The sequence below is a fragment of the Poromitra crassiceps genome (genome assembly GCF_964638095.1).
Source record: "Poromitra crassiceps genome assembly, chromosome: 1".
Lineage (NCBI taxonomy): Eukaryota > Metazoa > Chordata > Actinopteri > Beryciformes > Melamphaidae > Poromitra > Poromitra crassiceps.
In genome coordinates this window covers 28,495,866-28,515,986 of record NC_139623.1, presented here as the reverse complement: position 1 = coordinate 28,515,986, position 20,121 = coordinate 28,495,866, and the positions used below count along the sequence as shown (strand labels likewise).

Genomic DNA, 20,121 nt, shown 5'->3' with positions numbered 1-20,121 from the left:
CTTTTCATTCTTTCGTCTGGGTGTCCACTTTCAAAACTCTGAGGCTCGAGCCCACAACCTCAAAACTGTCATGCAGCTGTCAAACTCTGAGCCACCGAGTCTCACAAGGTCAAGTCATTTCTGTCAGAGCTTTTCAGTCTTCACTTGAGAAGTTCTTCAAAGTCCAAGCTTTCACTGAGTCTCAAACCCAAAACCTCCAAATTGTGGTGTGGCCATGGGTGTCATTTACAATGGGGACATGTCCCCAACACTTTTCAAAGTGACCTGTACTTGTGTACTCATGTCAAATATGATCTGACAGAGAAGTCTGGAATTTTGAAATGGAAAATGTGTAGGAACCCTGACTATTATTTAGCTGTGAATGTGTATGTAGTTTTTCCACCTTTGTTCTTCATACACATGATTATGGTGAAACCATAGATGTGTACAAAGGCTGGGCGTGGTAATCATGTTAAAACCTGGGCGTGGTAATCATGTTAAAACCTGTTAAATGTGGAAAATGTGTAACAATACGAAAAACATACATTGTATTGTAATACATTATTGCCCTTTATAAGAAAGGGCATTTAGCAGGGATGCAAACTAGTCACTTTTAGGTGACAGTCACCTTTTTTTAAATCCCAAAATAGGGCACTTAAATGAATGATTTCTGAGTGGTTTTGTGTATCTCACCTTTTTCACTCTGCATGAGTTTGCATCCCTGATTTAGGACATTTCCAGACACGCACATGATCCTTGCCAGGCCTGTATAGTTGTAGCCACATTGCTCTCCTTTGCATTAGCATCAGTTGAAGTGGAGCCCAAGGGGAAGCTTGAAGGCTTTCTGCCACTACAGCATCTGGCTTGTTTCATTAATTAACAAACTTCCTCTTCGGGGGTCTGGAACAGCTGCTTTCTCTTTCCACTGGGATGCTGAGGAGCCAGATATGTCAATGTATTGTACTGGTTCATGTCATTCTGAGGTAAATTAGTACAGCACACAACCAACTTTGAAACTGTAAAGGTATCGATACGACCAAAACATTTTAGTCATATCAGATTTTCTTTTTTGCCAGTTTGTATGCAGTTGTATTCATGTGACCTATATTGTCCATCCAAATTGTGGGAAATACAAATAGCCTACTGCCAAAAAAAACGTAGTATCAATATCAAACACTGAACTATGAACTTGATCACTGACACTGTGGATGATGTTGATTCTTAGTCTGGAAAAAAAAATAGGTTAGACTATCATTTGGAGGTGTCTATCAGGATTATAAATAATATAAAACAAAGTATGAAAGTATGTCACTGTCTTCTAACAAGACCAGGGTGCATATCAAATATGGACAGAACACACTGTACAGACGTCGGTAGTATTCATATCAAAGATGGACAGAAGACACTGTACAGACGTCAGTAGATTAACCCTCATGATGGGTAAATTAATATTTCACCTATCCCAGGTTGACTTATTAAGTGACCATTTTTGGTCACTTAATATGTTAACGATACAGTGGTGAAGTTTTGTGTGTGTGTGTGTGTGTGTGTGTCAAACCTTATACCTTCAGACGACATCTGTTTCAGCTTTCCACAATTTCCAATAAAATTAAATTCGAGTTTTTTTTTGGGTGGGATTAAAGCTGGACAGAAGACACTGTACAAACTGAAGGTTTTTGAGGCTGCCTTCTCAGCTATTTTGTGTACGGGTGCGAGGCTTGGGTCAAAGTGCCCTTAAAATCTGTGGAGACTCTCTACATGACTGGAGTGAAATCCCTACTTGGGGTGAGGTCTACAACACCAAACCTAACCTGTCTATTGGAGGGAGGACTCCCTTCACTGCAAGCTTTGGTGAGAGAAAAGCAGGCCAGGTTTTTCACCAAGATAAAGCAGCATCATGGCATGCTTGATGACCCCTTGTGGTATGTTCTTGAAATTAACAAGAAAGAACAAAGTCATGAACTCACATTTAACTGAGATAATGGAGAAACAAAGATATAAGACCAACCCAGATATATCTGTTCACCCACTTTATACCAGCAAGACACCGTAGTACATTGAAGACTACCTGCGAATAACCTTCACAAGGTTCAGACTGTCCTCTCACAGACAGAGTAGAGATGGGAAGGTGAAGTCATACACCACCAGAACAAGTGTGTTGCTGTAAGACTGGCATCCAAAATGAATAAGACATATTGGTGTGCCCTGTCATGCAGGACATTCGTGCAAAATATGGACATGACTCCACTGAACTGAGCTCACTTTTCATGAATACTAATAAAATAACCCTAGTGATGATACATGCTTGCCTTGAGCTATTAGAGCACCAGCAAGCTTCTATGGAATGAGTGATGGGTGATTTTTTCTTTTATTTTCCTGTCAACCATTTTATGTGAAGCACTTTGAATTGCCTCCGTGTATGAAATGTGCTATACAAATAAACTTGACTTGACTTGATGGCGTTACTTTGTGCTGTAAATTGTACTGAATTACTTTTTATTACTTTTACTTATGGGTTTATCATATTCATGTTTGTTTAATGTTGTTTGGACCCAAATGTTTTAACTATTTGTGTCAATAAAAATAACTAACTACAGATGTCACACTGTACAGACGTCACATAAGACACTACAGACGTCCAGTGTTGGGAAAGTTACTGAAAATTGGTAATTAGTTACAGTTACTTCTCTCAAAAGGTAATTTAATTACTTTAAAGTTACCAGTTACTTCAAAGTAATTAGTTACTAGGCAAAAAAAAGTAACTTTTGCGTTACTTTTAAAAGTCTGCTTCGATTGTTATTAATGCACACATTATGTTAGTGTTGCTGTGCCACAGTGTGGCATTGAACATTCGCTTATTGGGGAGGCTTATAGCCTATCAAGGTCATTAGCCTCTGGGGCTCTGGCTGCAGCTCTCTCCCCGGACTAGGTCTGAGGATCAGAAACTGGGTAATCCTCTGAAGTTGTCCGTTATTTTCATGTCCTAAAGTAACTAGTAACTTGCCCAGTTACTATTTTAGTAACTGTAACTGAGTAACTGAATTTGAAAAAGTAATTAGTTAGATTACTAGTTACTGAAAAAAGTAGTTAGGTTACAGTAACTAGTTACTCCCAACACTGCAGACGTCACATAAGACACTACAGACGTCATAGAAGACACTACAGACGTCACATAAGACACTACAGACGTCACACTGTACAGACGTCACATAAGACACTACAGACGTCACACTGTACAGACGTCACATAAGACACTACAGACGTCACATAAGACACTACAGACGTCACACTGTACAGACATCACATAAGACACTACAGACGTCACACTGTACAGACGTCACATAAGACACTACAGACGTCACATAAGACACTACAGACGTCACACTGTACAGACATCACATAAGACACTACAGACGTCACACTGTACAGACGTCACATAAGACACTACAGACGTCACACTGTACAGACGTCACATAAGACACTACAGACGTCACACTGTACAGACGTCACATAAGACACTACAGACGTCACACTGTACAGACGTCACATAAGACACTACAGACGTCACACTGTACAGACTTCACATAAGACACTACAGACGTCACACTGTACAGACTTCACATAAGACACTACAGACGTCACACTGTACAGACTTCACATAAGACACTACAGACGTCACACTGTACAGACGTCACATAAGACACTACAGACGTCACACTGTACAGACGTCACATAAGACACTACAGACGTCACACTGTACAGACGTCACATAAGACACTACAGACGTCACACTGTACAGACGTCACATAAGACACTACAGACGTCACAGAAGACACTACAGACGTCACACTGTACAGACGTCACACTGTACAGACGTCACATAAGACACTACAGACGTCACACTGTACAGACATCACATAAGACACTACAGACATCACACTGTACAGACGTCCGTAGTATTCAAGATTGATGGCTTAATTCAGCGGGTCCGTTATGAAATCTCCATTGTAAACAGTTTAACTCTGTATTAATGGCCTCCATGACAACCCTAAACAACTTTTATAGGTTTCTTTGTACAGGGTATATATGCCGGAATCCTGAAGTTAAATTCAATACCTTTTAAGACCTTTTCAATATATTTTAAGACCTCAATGTGTGTAAATCACAAGTTCCGTCACAATACGATATTATATAGATTCTTTGGACGATATATTTGCTGATAGAAAGTCTGCTACAAGACGATTTTGATTCAAATCGGGGGGCTGCTATATGAGACAAACAATCCAGTGTGGCACAGTACCTACAAAATTTAATGCCTCATCAAAAGGCGATTAACTTTTTAAGGTCCTTAATTTTCCCTAAATCGATTGATCAACTTTTAATAGCCTAGTTTTCGAGACCCTGTGGACACCCAATAAATAATCAGCTCTAACCGACAGAAGACCATTATGCCTGCTCCATTAATGCCGATTGCTCTTTGAGGTTGACTCGGCAAAATAAAGGACCTCTCACATCATCATACATGAAACAAGCACAAGTTTCCAGACAGGGCAAACTGTTTATTGAGAAGATGTATTTGATTATTTACTGTTTGAAAAATTGCAGGGCAATGAATGACACAATGTCATTAACAGTTCTGCTCTCTCTTCTCTTGCCCCAGCTCTCTTCACATGTCTGGTGGCCTGCAGAAACCATTCACATGTCCAGCTCTCTTCACATGTCTGGTGGCCTGCAGAAACCATTCACATGTCCAGCTCTCTTCACATGTCTGGTGGCCTGCAGAAACCATTCACATGTCCAGCTCTCTTCACATGTCTGGTGGCCTGCAGAAACCATTCACATGTCCAGCTCTCTTCACATGTCTGGTGGTCTGCAGAAACCATTCACATGTCCAACTCTCTTCACATGTCTGGTGGCCTGCAGAAACCATTCACATGTCCAGCTCTCTTCACATGTCTGGTGACCTGCAGAAACCATTCACATGTCTGGTGACCTGCAGAAACCATTCACATGTCTGGTGACCTGCAGAAACCATTCACATGTCCAGCTCTCTTCACATGTCTGGTGGTCTGCAGAAACCATTCACATGTCTGGTGACCTGCAGAAACCATTCACATGTCGCTGCTGCACATTGTTGGCAATGAGCCAAAGAAGGGTGAAAATTATTTTGCAGGTATTTTGAGATTTTAAGTGATTTGATTACTTTCATCATAGTACATCATGGTGAATAATTATTTTCAGAAAAACAAAAGGGAAAGTATAATTTTTTATGGTTTTGGTGGAATGCCACTGTAGAAAATACATTGGAATTTTTAAAGCCATTTTTCTCACATTTTACTTTTGGACACATAACAGATTAAAATACTCATAACTTTTGATCTGACAGAGCTATCTCAGTCATTCAAAAGTTATCTACAGTATAGGGGAGACTTCCTCATTTACAGAAATGTCAAATTCCCACCATGTGAAGGGTTTTTTCAGACCACCACAGTTACTCTGACTCAGAAGAGCTTCAGTAGGTCACTGCTCAGGAACAAGGACAGTGTAATAGATGCTAAGTGGCTACACAGTTTAGCAGCATTGCACTTTAATCTCAGAACTCAGATCATCTTCTACTGACATATGCTCCTTTGCACCACAATGGAAAAATTTCATTTCTTCCCCAGCAGCGACCAGACTGTCATGGAGTCTGCTGATGGTAAAGACACAAACTGAACCACAGGGGGCAGCCTCACACATTACATCAAATTAATACAGCAAATCTTTATTACATAACCCTAAAGACTAACAAATAGCCTATATATGAAATCTTGAATAAAACAGATTGAAGCAGAAGTACACACAGGGAGTAGATGTGGAATATTTAGAATGGACAGACCTATACTCCCAGAACTGAAGATGGAGGACTGAAAGGGCTCCTGAGGACTGAGCTACGGACGACAAACACAGCAGATTTTAAATAGCTCTCTGTGCCCATGCTTTTGTAAAAAAGAAAAAATTATATAAAAACACACACACTGGAAAAGGTCCATATGTAAAAATACTATGGACACTATGGTATTGGTTAACAAAAAAAACTTTTTAAGGTCAAACAAAAACATTATGAAGGCATCTACAGTGATCTGGACAGCATCAGATTGATGTTTTGGCTCCATACTTACCCAATCACTGAGTTTTTATTTGAACAGCTGAAGAACAAACTCCCTTTTTGTTATTATTAGGTTAATTAACTGTACTGAAATTATTTACAAATGTATATTATATTCAAAGAAATTAAGAAAGAAAAAGCCTCAAACCCTTATACTGCTGCTACAGTTACTGTCGATGAGTTGAAAGAGAAACCCGAATAACTTAAATGGTCATTTAACGCTTTCAATTGTCCCAAATTAGTAATTTAAGCGTAATTTAAAGCCACATAAAGTCACAGCTGACTCCTCATAAAGGTAAAACAAAATAAAAAATAAAATAAAAGTGAAATTAAATCCTCCCAAAGTAAAGGTGACAGGCGTTAATCATCTCCAACAAAAATCATCTGATGAGGCGTTGCTGTCCTGCTTACAGAGCTCCCTGCTTGTAAAAACGTGTTCGATTCACCAGCAGAAATTAGGCCATCTCTGTGGAACTGCTTCATTTCAGCTCCTGTGCTGAAATAAGCTCCTCATTTGGGGCTGTTCAGTGCAGAGCAGCAGATCCAGACCAGAGGCATCTCCTCCTCTGGCTACAACATGGTGTTGGTCGTCAGGTCTGTCAGGACCGGCTTCACACCTGCTGCAGCCATCTGCATATCGCAGGTTTTCCGACTGTTCAGTATGGTCTGAATGCACAGTGTGAGCTACAGGGGGATATGTGAGATATGTTAGAAAAAGTATGGCCTGAATGCATTGCACACTGTGAGCTGTGTGAGACATGTTAGAAACATAAGAAAGGCACATTTACATGCATGCACACACAGAGCTGAAGTTGTCCTAAGTCCAATTTGGGTGATTTTCACTTTTATTGAAGGGTTACATGCTCCTTTGAGGGTTGAGAAACTTGTCACCAAGCTAAAAACTAGGCTGTTTCTGAAAAGTTGATGTGATTTGGAGATACAATTTATTTTTTCACCCGACAGCAACAAGGTATATCGTCTGGGTTTATAAATTATATATGAACCAGACCAAATGTTGGGACTTACCGATTGTTGTTGTGCAAGAACATCTCTATATGCGGCTTGTCGACGTTCCTGCTCCTTGTCATCTGCACGTTTCCACGTCTCAGCACCGGTCTTCACATCGTCCGAAGGCAGGTTTGGGTTCTGTTGCCACTGTGAGAAAAGAGGTACAAGCAATTAAAATGTACAGGGGATGTTTTGAACAACTAACCACCAGTTGGTATTGCCAGATACTGAGTAGAAACATGAGATTACTGACAGGCCAACCTCATTCTGTGCAACAGGTAATGAGATGTTGGCACATGTTTACCACTAAGTAATGTGCTGTGATGCATCCCATCTTACATGAGCAAAGCTTCAAATTCTCATTTATTTATGCTTTCAACTCATTCAAAGATTCTGAAACATACTCTTTATCTAAAACAAACAAACAAAAAACACTGGTGTCAAGCCATTGTCTTACTCAAAACAAACAAAAAAGAACAAGACGTTTTTAACTTGACAACAACATAAACATTCTAAATGGCCCTGGCCACTGTTGCAGTGTTTGCTAATACAATAGCTGACAGGAAATAAGCTAGATTTCAAACTGTTATGTACGGTACACAATTTCAAAACTGTCTATATTTGCAATTGGTTAAAAATAATAATCTATCTCTCTGTCTCTCTGTCTCTCGACGGAGTGCAGTGCCCTGTTTTCACGCGATTAGGATGCGAAACACGTTCGATATTTGAACATTTGTCTTCAGTTCTGCGCTCTTTCAAGCCCTAAGCAACAGCTTGAAGTAGGGTCGTTGACACTAACTGAGAAAGTCAACACAGGGTCGTCACTAGGGATGTTCATCAATTATCGAAAATCGATTATTGATCATTAAGGAATTGAATCGATCATGTGGAATTTTTATCGATTATTGTTATTATTATTATTTTTTTTCGGACTAAGTTTTGGTGGAATTCGTTCCTCCTCGCCCCACTCCATTGCACAGCCGACTAACGTGAGGTGGAGCTTCATATAGTCTCTAGTTTTCTGGCTGGGCAGTGGGCACGGGCCTTTGTGACATCAAAACTGTTTTAAACATGGGGGACAGCAGAGTGTTGGAGAGGAGACACCTTGAAATAAAGAGTTAATTGAGGAGAACACGTTGTCTTTTGTATTTTCTGCCATAGGCATTCATTTTGTAAAAATAAATAAAAATAAAAATAAAAATAATAATATTATTATTAATATGATCGATAATCGATCGTTAATTTTCCCGATTTTCGATTATGGAAATCTTTCAAAATGAACATCCCTACTAGTCGTCACCCTCAACGACCCTGTGTTTACTGAGTCCTTGAGATTGAATGGGGGTGGGGGGGTTAAGTAAACATGAGAGAGAGGGCAGCATGAAAGAAGGAGAGAATGGTATTAGAACATGTATTTGTAAGCTGAATAAGCAGCATTAATATTCAAGTCTGTCATGAATAAAATCAAGGGGAAATAATCAGTAGAGCTCAGATCTTAGTTAAGTGAGATTTCTAAGAGATTTTTACGTGGCTATAATGGTAGGCTATAATGAGTCACGCATTCAGAAATAATATCCTCAGAGTCTAGGGCAACACCACTTCCGGGAACCCCCATCCTGTGTAAGTAGGGTTCCCAGAGTAAACCCTGGCCATTTCCACCACTGCTTATGGATGATCATCATCTGCAGCATGCCATCGAGAACCGTTGGTCGGATCGACTTCAAACTTTGGGAGTGTGCCTTATTGTGCAGTGCAGTGCCCTGTTTTCGTGCAATTCGGCATAGTGCCACCTACTGGCAACATAAAAAATGCTGTTTATCTCAAGAACCATTCGTCCGATCGACTTCCACTTTGGGGAGTGCGCTTAGGGGGACTCAAGGGAGTACAGGGAGCTGAATTCCATGCAATTTGGCATAGCGCCACCTACTGGCAACACAAAAAGCGCTTTATCTCATCCATTCATCTGATCGACTTCAAACTTCAAACTCAGGGAGTGCGCTTAGGGGGACTCAACGGAGTGCAGGGAGCTGAATTCCGTGCAATTTGGCATAGCGCCACCTACTGGCAACACAAAAAGCGGTTTATCTCGATAGCCATTCATCTGATCAACTTCAAACTTGGTAAATGTGCTGCTGGGAACCTGACATAGAGCAGTGCATAATTTTGTGCAATTCGGCACAGCGCCACCTACTGGCAACACAAAAAGTGGTTTATCTTGAGAACCGTTCATCCGATTGACTTCAAACTTGGGGAGTGTGCTCCTGGGAACTTGAAGTAGTGCGGCGCTAAATTTCTTGCAATTTGACATAGTGCCACCTACTGGCAACACAAAAAGCAGTTTATCTCGAGGAACATTTGTCCGATTGTGACGGACCTCGATGGAGTGCAGTGCCGCATTTCATGCAATTTGGACTTATTCCAGGACTGTCTGTATGTCTGTCCTTCGCGTATCTCGAGAACCGTTTGTCGGATCGACTTCAAACTTGCGCTTAGGAGGCCTGACAGAGTGCAGTGTGTGTGCGGTGGGGAAGCGCCCACGGGGTGGTGCATGGGGGAACGGGCACTGCACTAGTACCGGTAATAATAATAATAATAATGCTTTCAGTTACCAGATTAGCATGAGAAGTTAGTGTCACTCACCAGTCGTAACATGTAATCCTCTATGTTGAAGGACTTCATGGACTGCAGTGACAGAAAGGCCTTGGACACATTTGCTCGGCTCTTGTTCAACAAATTCTGAAAGACATTTATCAAGCAATATATTATATCAAATACAAACAGTATAATTATTAGAGAAGCAATTCCAAGAAAAGTTAAACTTGTAGATTTATACCAGTAGCTGTTCATTGGTCTTCTCGTGCAAGGCACTCTGACTGTTCTGAGCTGGAAGGCTGGCGGTGCTTGACTGTGGATGGGAAAAAAGCATGGTTGTAAACACACGTTTAAATATACAGATATTAAAGATAGATCAGGGATGGGCAATAAATCAATATTATGGTTTATTTTAATATCGTGACACACATGATAAGTAAAGTAAAAACGGATAAAAATTAGGTATGGGATAGACTCAGCTCTCAGTCTTAATCCATTTCACTACTGTAAGACTGAGAATGTTACTATTTAAATCTTTTCATAACGTTAGGTGGTGCTGTTGGAAGCCTTGCATCGGAGAATCAATCATGAGCGTTGTGGGCGGGCCTGCTTTCTGGGAGCAGTGACGCTCATGTAGACCGCTGATGACTCACAGTAGCAAGCGGACCACTTCCAGGTAGGAAAAATTATTGTAAAATAAACAACAGGTATAAACTCTCTTTGCAGCACATCAGTGCGTGATATATATTGATTTGATATTGAGAAAAAGTTACCATGATATTGATTTCAACCATATCACCCAGCCCTAATGTAGCTATAGATTTAGATATACAGGTTTAAAAAGCACATCATAATTCAACTAGAACGACCGCACCGCGGATATATGCCTCCGCCAACAAGTGAGCAGTCGACATCAATGTCTGTCCAGACTTTGACGTTTGAGCCAAATGTGAAGAAATTCCATGAAGGTGTTACTGAGATATGGTGTTACCGAGCTTGAAAATGGTGTTTGTGAGGTCACAGTGACCTTGACCTTTGACCACCAAAATGTAATCAGTTCATCCTTGAGTCCAAGTAGACGTTTGAGGCAAATTAGATGAAATTCCGTCAAGGCTTTCTTGAGAGATCACGTTAACGAGCATGAAATGAGCGGTCGTGATGTCACAGTAACCTTGAACTTTGACCACCAAAATCTAATCAGTTCATCCTTGCGTGCAAGTCAACGTTTGAGCCAAATTGGAAGAAATTCCGTCAAAACGTTCCTGAGATATCGCGTTAACGAACTTGGGAATGGCGTTTGTGAGGTCACAGTGACCTTGAATTTGACCTTTTACCACCAAAATTGAATCTGTTCCTCCTTGAGTCCAAGTCGACGTTTGAGGCAAATTTGATGAAATTCCGTCAAGGCGTTCCTCAGATATTGTGTTAACGAACATGCCTCCGGCCTGGCTATTGCTGGCGGAGGAATAAAAAAGGTATAAAATGGCATGTATCATTAAGATTCACTCGAGAGCTCAGGATATGAATGCTTTGCAGTTGTGTACCTCGGCCTGATACTCGGCCCAGGCGGCTTTGCGTTCGGCCTCGCTCAACTCCTCCTCTTCTTTATGGTCCAGCAGAGACTCATGCTCATGGTAGCACACGATCTGTTGTTTGCAGCTCTTCAGCAGCTCCGCCAGTACCATATCCTGAGAGAGGATGACACAAAACGTCATGCCATGCTGCAAAACTCCTCATCTACACATTTGTCTAACAGCTGTAAACAGAAGCATCAAGCCAGAGAGAGTCACCTTTGGCACCACGTTGGAGGCGGTCCTCTTGCTCTTCTTAGAGTTGAGGTCGTCCAGCAGGTCCGGCTCAAACATGTAAAGTTCAGTCAGTTCGAAAAGGGTGAAGTGCCTCTCGATCTGCTGCTGGTCCACCACCCGGAATGACAGAGACTGCTTCGCCACCTGCCGGTCGTAGATCTTCTCCTCCATGGTGCCCTGGAGATTTAAAAAAGAGAGATTGGAACGTTGAGACCATGTTGGAATATGGAGCAACTCCAGGAGATCAAAGTGCAATGCTTTCAATTAGTTTTGCTGCAAAAATCAGTGCGTATAAATTTAACTTTTCAATCAATTCATCAATAACGCAACAAGAGAAAAAACAAGTAGATTATTCATCTGTCATCTCTTTTTTTGGTCTTTTTTACCATTATATTCAGAATAATAAGACTAACACATCATACAGAAATTAAGGTATCTGCTATCTTTATCTTTTATTCCCAGAAACACACAAGGCTGGCATAACTCTCTTTCAATCAGTTACTTTTGGAAATAAAATATAGCGATTGTATTCATAATTGCAGTGAATACAGTGTACACATTGCATTGGAGGGCAGTGCCAGACGGTTTGTATGAGACCATGAATGTGAGCATTGCCATTTTTATTCATATTGATAAATAGGAAAATACATCAGACTAAACCAGCATCATCTAACTTTCATCTTAACACTTACATTCCAAGTCAAAGAATGGTATGCTAAGTGCCAGTGAGCTTGCCTGAGCCAAGAAGCGGTACACAAACACATTCTTCTGCTGACCGAAACGGTAAACCCTGAAGATACTCTGTATGTCGTAAGAGGGATTCCAGGAGGCGTCAAAGATGATGACCCGGTTGGCGGCCACGAGGTTGATGCCAAGTGACCCGGCTCTCGTAGAAATGAGAAACAATCGACCGCTAAGATCAAGAAAATGCAGAGGAGAAACTTTGTGTTATGACACTGTCATCCAAACACTCTTCTCTTGTTAACAAGAGAATATCACACACTGGATACAGAACTGCAATGTACTCTATAGGAAGGTGCAACAATAATAATATCTACCGGTCATTCTTGGCATTATTGAACTCTTCTGCCCATTTTTGCCTCGAGAGAGCACTGGTGGACCCATCAAGACGATAGTAATCTACGTTTTTAATCCAGCTGCCGCGGCCTGCAGCGTCGGGACAATGAAGCAGAGGGATCAGTGATACAATACCATGAAGGATGACATTTTGTAAGTGCATTCATGTTTTTTTTTTTTTGCACACACACACACACACACACAACAACAACAATAATAATAGTAATACCTTTGAATAGGGGTGATTTGTCGCTCATTCTGGTACGGTGAGACAACTCCAAGAAATCCTCAATTAAGTCTAAGGAGATCAAGGACTGACTGAACACCAGCCTGAGAATGTAAAAAAAAATTGATGGTTCAGAAATGAATAACGGTGGACCTGTCAGCACATGGTATTTCTGTGTTTATCGTTGCATGCAGAAAACATACACTTTGTCCTTCAGGTCCTCTGCCATTCTTAGGATGTCCAGCAAGAGCACCATCTTCCCCGAGTGCTCCAAGATCTTGGCGTCGGTTTCAGACAGCAGGTTCCTGTACCAGTCTACAGCTGGGCTACCTGGCCTCGAGCTGCTGCTCGCCTTCTCTACTGCACAGAATACAGCAGAGGATAAAGCACATTAGTGCCCATTTTGCAAGCCACAGACTGGAGACGCATCGCTGACACATGGAGTCTCAATACCTCCTACTTGCTGGTACTTTGACTGCTTGTCCCCGCCTTTACTGTTGTCCTCTGTACTCAATTCTAGTCTTCTGCTCACTCTCTTTCCACTATACCAGGCATAAAAAAGACAACAACAGAACAACAATAGGTGGAGAAATAAGGTGGAGAGAAATATATGGCTTAAGATGGACATATGTATAAATACAGTATCTTTCTGTGATTCTAAACACAGTTGTCATTCCAGTTCTGCTCACCTCTCAGTCACAGTGGGTTCATCACTTCCCAAGAGAGCAGCGGCTTTAGTCTGATTCTTCCCCTCAAAATGTCCCTGTAATTAGACAGCAAAACCCCCAGTTGAGTGTTAAGATGGAACAGTGTACTATGTGGTTCCCACAGGTTTTTGAGCGGTTGTGGTGGGTGGCCCGCAGCAGACCCCCGCCCCCCCCCCCCCCCACGGGGGCATACAACCTGGCTCCCCCCCAGGAAGAAAATGTTTGTACCTTTAAAAAATAAAATGTATCAATCTGGTGCGCTTTGAGAGCAGAATGTAGATGCTAGTAGATTGCTAAAGAATTACACACCACATTAATATCCTCTTTACTGTGCTGTAGCTTTGCAATGATGAAAAAATTAATTTGCCTCTATATTTTACATACAGGTCACTATGGTAGAATACTACTGGTTTAAATACAATGGCCTATCTATACCTAAATCCCTTGCTACATAAGCACCAAAACAGGAGTTTGTCCGGCACCCAAAAAATGAAATAGGCCTAACTATTTTTTCTTCCTAATTCTGATTATTTATTATACATAATATGTACAACAGTGATGTTCCCTTTAGATTTGGTTGTTTTATACAGAATAGGCACCTAATTTGGATCATTAAATGAAGGTGGCAAATGTATGTTTCTCCATATTTTGCATGATGAAGAGAACAGAATATATGATTGATAACCTTTCATTTGGACCAAAAAATAAATAAAATGTATACTTTTTTATTTTTGACCAGAGTGAAATGTTATATGGTCGCTGATTCTAAATATGTCTGAATCACTTTGTTTGACCAAGTAAAACAATTTCTTTACAAGCATTTTACAAAATATGTGTATGTGTGTGTGTGAGAAAGAGAGAGAGAGAGAGAGAGAGAGAGAGAGAGAGAGAGACACAGCGGGCCAATGTGGAGTTTTGCAAGGGGGAAAATACTACCGTAAGTCAAATTCTGATGTGGCGCTCATCAGTGCGTTGTAAATAACGTCATGCTGCATTCACGGTGATCAATGATAATTTCACCTTGTTTTCTTTGCTGATGTAGTTGAGCTGAAGGCACCAGGGATGAGTCCAAATCCGGCTGAGTATCTGAAAGTCCTTGAAGAGGTTTGTTGCAGCCTTCGGCCGTCCTCCGTCGGCCGTGGAGCCCACGCCTAGAAAAGCAAAACACTCAACGTCTTCAGAAGGCCATTGGCCTGCAATCTCTACGTTTGATAAGTTTAGTTACAAGTCTCACACTCTACCTACACTTAGATTTAGTATAAATGTGCAGTGTGCACTCTACCAGTCTTACATGTAGATTTAGCATAAATGTGCAGTGTGGTTTAGTCTTAAATTGTACATAGGTATACAATTCTTTCCCCCCCATACATTATAAAGGTCACTCTACATCACTTATTGTATATATCGTAATTAGCAGTTAACTTGTTTTATGTACCTGTTAACTCACTGTCCTTGTTTGTTTTAGTTTGTATGTATACCGTTTCCCCCTGTGTAAGTACACAGAGAGCAACGTATAGCAGAGTCAAATTCCTTGTATGTGTCTAGTCTACATACTTAAATAAATACAATAAAGCTGATTCTGAAATAATCTAGAATTGTGACAATGATTTTATTTCAGTGTTTGAGGAGGATGACGAAAATGAATACTCTGTTATTTGTTTAGTGTAACTGCAGTATGCATCCCTATATCATGTGTGACAGTTCGCTACTCTCCCTCTCAGATAGGACGTTATGATTGTTTATATGTATTGTATATATCTGTTCATATTTTTGATGGCTGTCATTAAGAGAAAGGGGTTGGCTCAGGAAATGAGGTGCAGGCTGGTATTTAATGAGCCCCGAAGCAGCGATTGCTCTCTCTTGAAATCAACGTAGAAGAGGAGCCAGGCTCGCTCGCTCGGAGTCCTCGTTTTGTCTTTCTTTTATGTCACGTTATTTACCAGTGTGTGTTTTGAGTTTTGTAACACGTCTAAATGATCAGAAGTGGAGTTGTCGATCTCCCCTCATCCTCAACCGCTTGAGCTGTCCTGAGGAAGAGCGCCTCACCACCACACCTGGGCCGGACAGCGGTAGCGTCGCTAGGTGAGCCAGGTGAGCCACACTTTCATTTCTCTTTGATGACAGCCCTATATCTTTCATGTTGCAGAGTTGCGGTGCCATTTGATTGCCCCTAGACTTGAGCTTGTAACCCAACCTGTAATACATGTTATAAAGTGTTGCCATTTGAAATGGCTACAGATTGAAACAATCAAATTACATGGCAACCAACTCATGACCTCAGGTTCAAGAAAAAAATAAATCCCACTCCCACTGCTTAAACAAATATTAATTGTTGTGACAAACACTTGGCTTGGAACTAATGTCTGGAAGCAGATTTCCGACATTGTAAAAAATGTCACTAAACACAGATAGGATCAGTTTTGTTTCTAACGATGCAATGTACAGTATGTAATTATAAACATTTGAGTATGTTAAAAGGATCTTTGTCAGACACGGTCAGCCTGACAGAATTCATATTTGGCACGACTACCGCCAGGGGTTCCGAGCAGACCATGACAGGGGCACATTTTTGAATCAGGTAATTAGTGCCGACTAAATGGGCAAAACTGGCTAATTAGTGGCCAAAATGAGTGAACACAGGTTCAGCACCATGGAGAGCTCCATTTGTTAGCTACTGAAGGAACACACCTGACCTGAGCAGAGTTGGAATCAGCCAGGGAAGTGGACTATGAAAGCCCTCTGGGGAGACTTTCACTCTGATAATGGGAAAGCATTTTGCTTACCATAAATGTCTTGTCAAAACCAAACCTACAACTTTGATTTTCACTTTAAAATATAATTTCTTTCTACAGAGTATTGTATTTTATGTGCAGTTACTGTTTGAAGAAATGAGCTGAAGACAGATCCTTACTAGTGAAGTGATCCAGGTAGTAGCGGTACAGCTTGTACTGAAGTGGGGTCACCCTCACTGCCAGCACATACTCATGTTTGGGAGGCAGGAACTGAGCCAATGCAGAGTAATCTCTTCTCTGGGAGAAACACACAACAGACATATCATCACAACTACGGTACTGTAGTTTAAGCTGGTCAAACATATCTTCTTATTCAAACTACTGTATTCTAGGCTGGTCAAACATATCTTCTTATTCAAACTACTGTAGTCTAAGGTGGTCAAACATATCTTCTTATTCAAACTACTGTATTCTAGGCTGGTCAAATATATCTTCTTATTCAAACTACTGTAGTCTAAGGTGGTCAAACATATCTTCTTATTCAAACTACTGTATTCTAGGCTGGTCAAATATATCTTCTTATTCAAACTACTGTAGTCTAAGCTGGTCAAACATATCTTCTTATTCAAACTACTGCAGTCTAAGCTGGTCAAACATATCTTCTTATTCAAACTACTGCAGTCTAGGCTGGTCAAATATATCTTCTTATTCAAACTACTGTATTCTAGGCTGGTCAAATATATCTTCTTATTCAAACTACTGTAGTCTAAGCTGGTCAAACATATCTTCTTATTCAAACTACTGTGGTTTAAGCTGGTCAAACATATCTTCTTATTCAAACTACTGTATTCTAAGGTGGTCAAACATATCTTCTTATTCAAACTACTGTAGTCTAAGCTGGTTAAACATATCTTCTTATTCAAACTACTGTAGTCTAAGCTGGTCAAACATATCTTCTTATTCAAACTACTGTGGTTTAAGCTGGTCAAACATATCTTCTTATTCAAACTACTGTATTCTAGGCTGGTTAAACATATCTTCTTATTCAAACTACTGTGGTTTAAGCTGGTCAAACATATCTTCTTATTCAAACTACTGTGGTTTAAGCTGGTCAAACATATCTTCTTATTCAAACTACTGTATTCTAGGCTGGTCAAACATATCTTCTTATTCAAACTACTGTATTCTAGGCTGGTCAAACATATCTTCTTATTCAAACTACTGTATTCTAGGCTGGTCAAACATATCTTCTTATTCAAACTACTGCAGTCTAAGCTGGTCAAACATATCTTCTTATTCAAACTACTGCAGTCTAAGGTGGTCAAACATATCTTCTTATTCAAACTACTGTATTCTAAGCTGGTTAAACATATCTTCTTATTCAAACTACTGTGGTTTAAGCTGGTCAAACATATCTTCTTATTCAAACTACTGTGGTTTAAGCTGGTCAAACATATCTTCTTATTCAAACTACTGTGGTTTAAGCTGGTTAAACATATCTTCTTATTCAAACTACTGTGGTTTAAGCTGGTCAAACATATCTTCTTATTCAAACTACTGTGGTTTAAGCTGGTCAAACATATCTTCTTATTCAAACTACTGTATTCTAAGCTGGTCAAACATATCTTCTTATTCAAACTACTGCAGTCTAAGGTGGTCAAACATATCTTCTTATTCAAACTACTGTATTCTAGGCTGGTCAAACATATCTTCTTATTCAAACTACTGTAGTCTAAGCTGGTCAAACATATCTTCTTATTCAAACTACTGTATTCTAGGCTGGTCAAACATATCTTCTTATTCAAACTACTGTATTCTAGGCTGGTCAAACATATCTTCTTATTCAAACTACTGTGGTTTAAGCTGGTCAAACATATCTTCTTATTCAAACTACTGTATTCTAGGCTGGTCAAACATATCTTCTTATTGAAACTACTGTATTCTAGGCTGGTCAAACATATCTTCTTATTCAAACTACTGCGGTCTAAGCTGGTCAAACATATCTTCTTATTCAAACTACTGTATTCTAGGCTGGTCAAACATATCTTCTTATTCAAATTGAACTGGTGGTTATTATTCAGGGTGATTTGATTTCCCAATGGTCATGTCTGTAAATAAAACAATCATGTTCCACTGGTTAGTTTAATCGCTGGATGTAAGGTCATTTTTAATTTTTCAATTCCCAATCAATTCGATTCTCAAGTCAATTCTCCTGAAATACTTCATTAGTAAATAGATGAGCGAAAGTGGGAGGAGAAATGAAAGCACATGTTAGGTGTTGGCAGTACATAAGCAGATCAGGTAGTGACAGGACAGTGGGAGGAGTTAGGTGTTGGCAGTACATAAGCAGACTGAATAATCAGGAGGCCTGCAGACCTGTACACATCCAGCCAACATGGCGTGAAGGACGTGGGCGCGGTTCTTCATCAGTCGGACGTCTGCAGGGGTGGAGTCGGCACACTGGCCATTCTGAATAGGGTTGATGAAGCGGTTTCGGAACTCCTTCAGGGAGCCCAGAAGGTTCTCCTTGATAAAATTGACCATGCAGTGGTCTATGAGAGCAAAATGTGTTATATTAATATGAACGCTATTCTTCCAAAATGAGATATCCGTGAAAAAAAATATAAAAAAATAAAATAAAAAATTGCCATGGGCATAAAAGTAAAGCACATGATACACGTATGTTACTACTGCAGTTCTGAGTCATCTCAAACATTAAGCATTTTGCAATGTGTATGGGACTAATAAAGATTAGGACAGCACTCCGTGTGTGTGTGTGTGTCCAATTGTACTTGGCCAATTTACCCCTGCTGCCCTGGTCGCTGCTCCACCCTCTGCCAATTTGGGGAGAGCCGTAGACTAGCACCATGTTTCCTCCAACACATGCACAGTTGCCAGCTGCTTCTTTTCATCTGACAGCATGGAGCTTCACCGGCAGGATGTAGCACGTGGGAGGATCACGCTATTCCCACCAGTTCCCTTCCGCTCCGAGCAGGTGCCCTGACCGAACAGAGGAGGCACTAGTGCAGCGACCAGGACACATACCCCTAATCCGGCTTCCCACCCGCACACAGCCATCCGTGCCTGTATGTACGCCTGACCAAGCCGGAGGTAACACGGGGGCGCGAACCAGCGACCCTCGTGTTGGTAGGCAGGGAATCTACCGCTACACTACCCAGACGCCTAGCACTCCATGTATAATTATTTGATACACAGGCTCACACCTTTCATTAGGGCGTGTCTTTATTAGTTCATAAATTGAGGGATTCATCACCCAGACATGTCAGAAAGCTGAAGTCAATGCGTAGCACATGTTGTTTCTGTAGTTTTAGGGGAAGAACATCAAAACTGTAATTTACTGTAACTCCCAAAACTTTAGCATACATGTACAGAAGGAGTGTGGAGAAGTGACTACAAACATGGTCTAAAATGGAATAAAAAAAAATATATATATACCCAAAAGATTATTACAAGCTGATGATATGCTAACTCTTCTATTGCTGTGGTATTTTATTTGACGAACATCAAAAAAACATCTCCCTGTCTCACTACTTACACTTTTGACTCTACATTATATTAGACATCACTTCAAGACAAAACATGACCCAGTTACAATATTTTAAAACGGGTTTAATATGGTAGAGGGGTGCAGACTTACACTCAACCAGGTTGTTTTGCAGCGGTGTTCCAGTGAGCACCAGTCTTCGTCGGGTCTTGATGGCACCCATGGCTTTGGAGATATTGGATACTTCATTCCTCAAGATGTGCCCCTCGTCACAAATCACAAAATCTGGACCTGAAGAAAAACAAACAATCCTGAGAAACAGCCATTGCAATGCATTGA

At 40.6% G+C, this 20,121-nt stretch overlaps 1 protein-coding gene across 1 annotated transcript in view; it reads right to left on the bottom strand.

The window, feature by feature from the left end:
- Nucleotides 1-4,533: 4,533 nt before the first annotated feature.
- Nucleotides 4,534-20,121, bottom strand: part of LOC310778114 (transcriptional regulator ATRX-like) — a gene marked incomplete at its 5' end in the record, with an annotated part of 40,277 nt that continues 24,689 nt past the window's right edge. Inside the window, 16 exons of the mRNA XM_083638452.1 lie at nucleotides 4,534-6,811; nucleotides 7,154-7,282; nucleotides 9,776-9,871; nucleotides 9,969-10,040; nucleotides 11,272-11,415; nucleotides 11,518-11,712; nucleotides 12,271-12,448; nucleotides 12,594-12,702; nucleotides 12,842-12,942; nucleotides 13,042-13,198; nucleotides 13,292-13,380; nucleotides 13,528-13,601; nucleotides 14,566-14,696; nucleotides 16,457-16,574; nucleotides 18,654-18,829; nucleotides 19,936-20,073. Coding sequence (XP_083494578.1) covers nucleotides 6,698-6,811; nucleotides 7,154-7,282; nucleotides 9,776-9,871; nucleotides 9,969-10,040; nucleotides 11,272-11,415; nucleotides 11,518-11,712; nucleotides 12,271-12,448; nucleotides 12,594-12,702; nucleotides 12,842-12,942; nucleotides 13,042-13,198; nucleotides 13,292-13,380; nucleotides 13,528-13,601; nucleotides 14,566-14,696; nucleotides 16,457-16,574; nucleotides 18,654-18,829; nucleotides 19,936-20,073 — 2,021 coding nt within the window. The 3' untranslated portion in view covers nucleotides 4,534-6,697. The remainder of the gene's footprint in view (nucleotides 6,812-7,153; nucleotides 7,283-9,775; nucleotides 9,872-9,968; nucleotides 10,041-11,271; nucleotides 11,416-11,517; nucleotides 11,713-12,270; nucleotides 12,449-12,593; nucleotides 12,703-12,841; nucleotides 12,943-13,041; nucleotides 13,199-13,291; nucleotides 13,381-13,527; nucleotides 13,602-14,565; nucleotides 14,697-16,456; nucleotides 16,575-18,653; nucleotides 18,830-19,935; nucleotides 20,074-20,121) is intronic.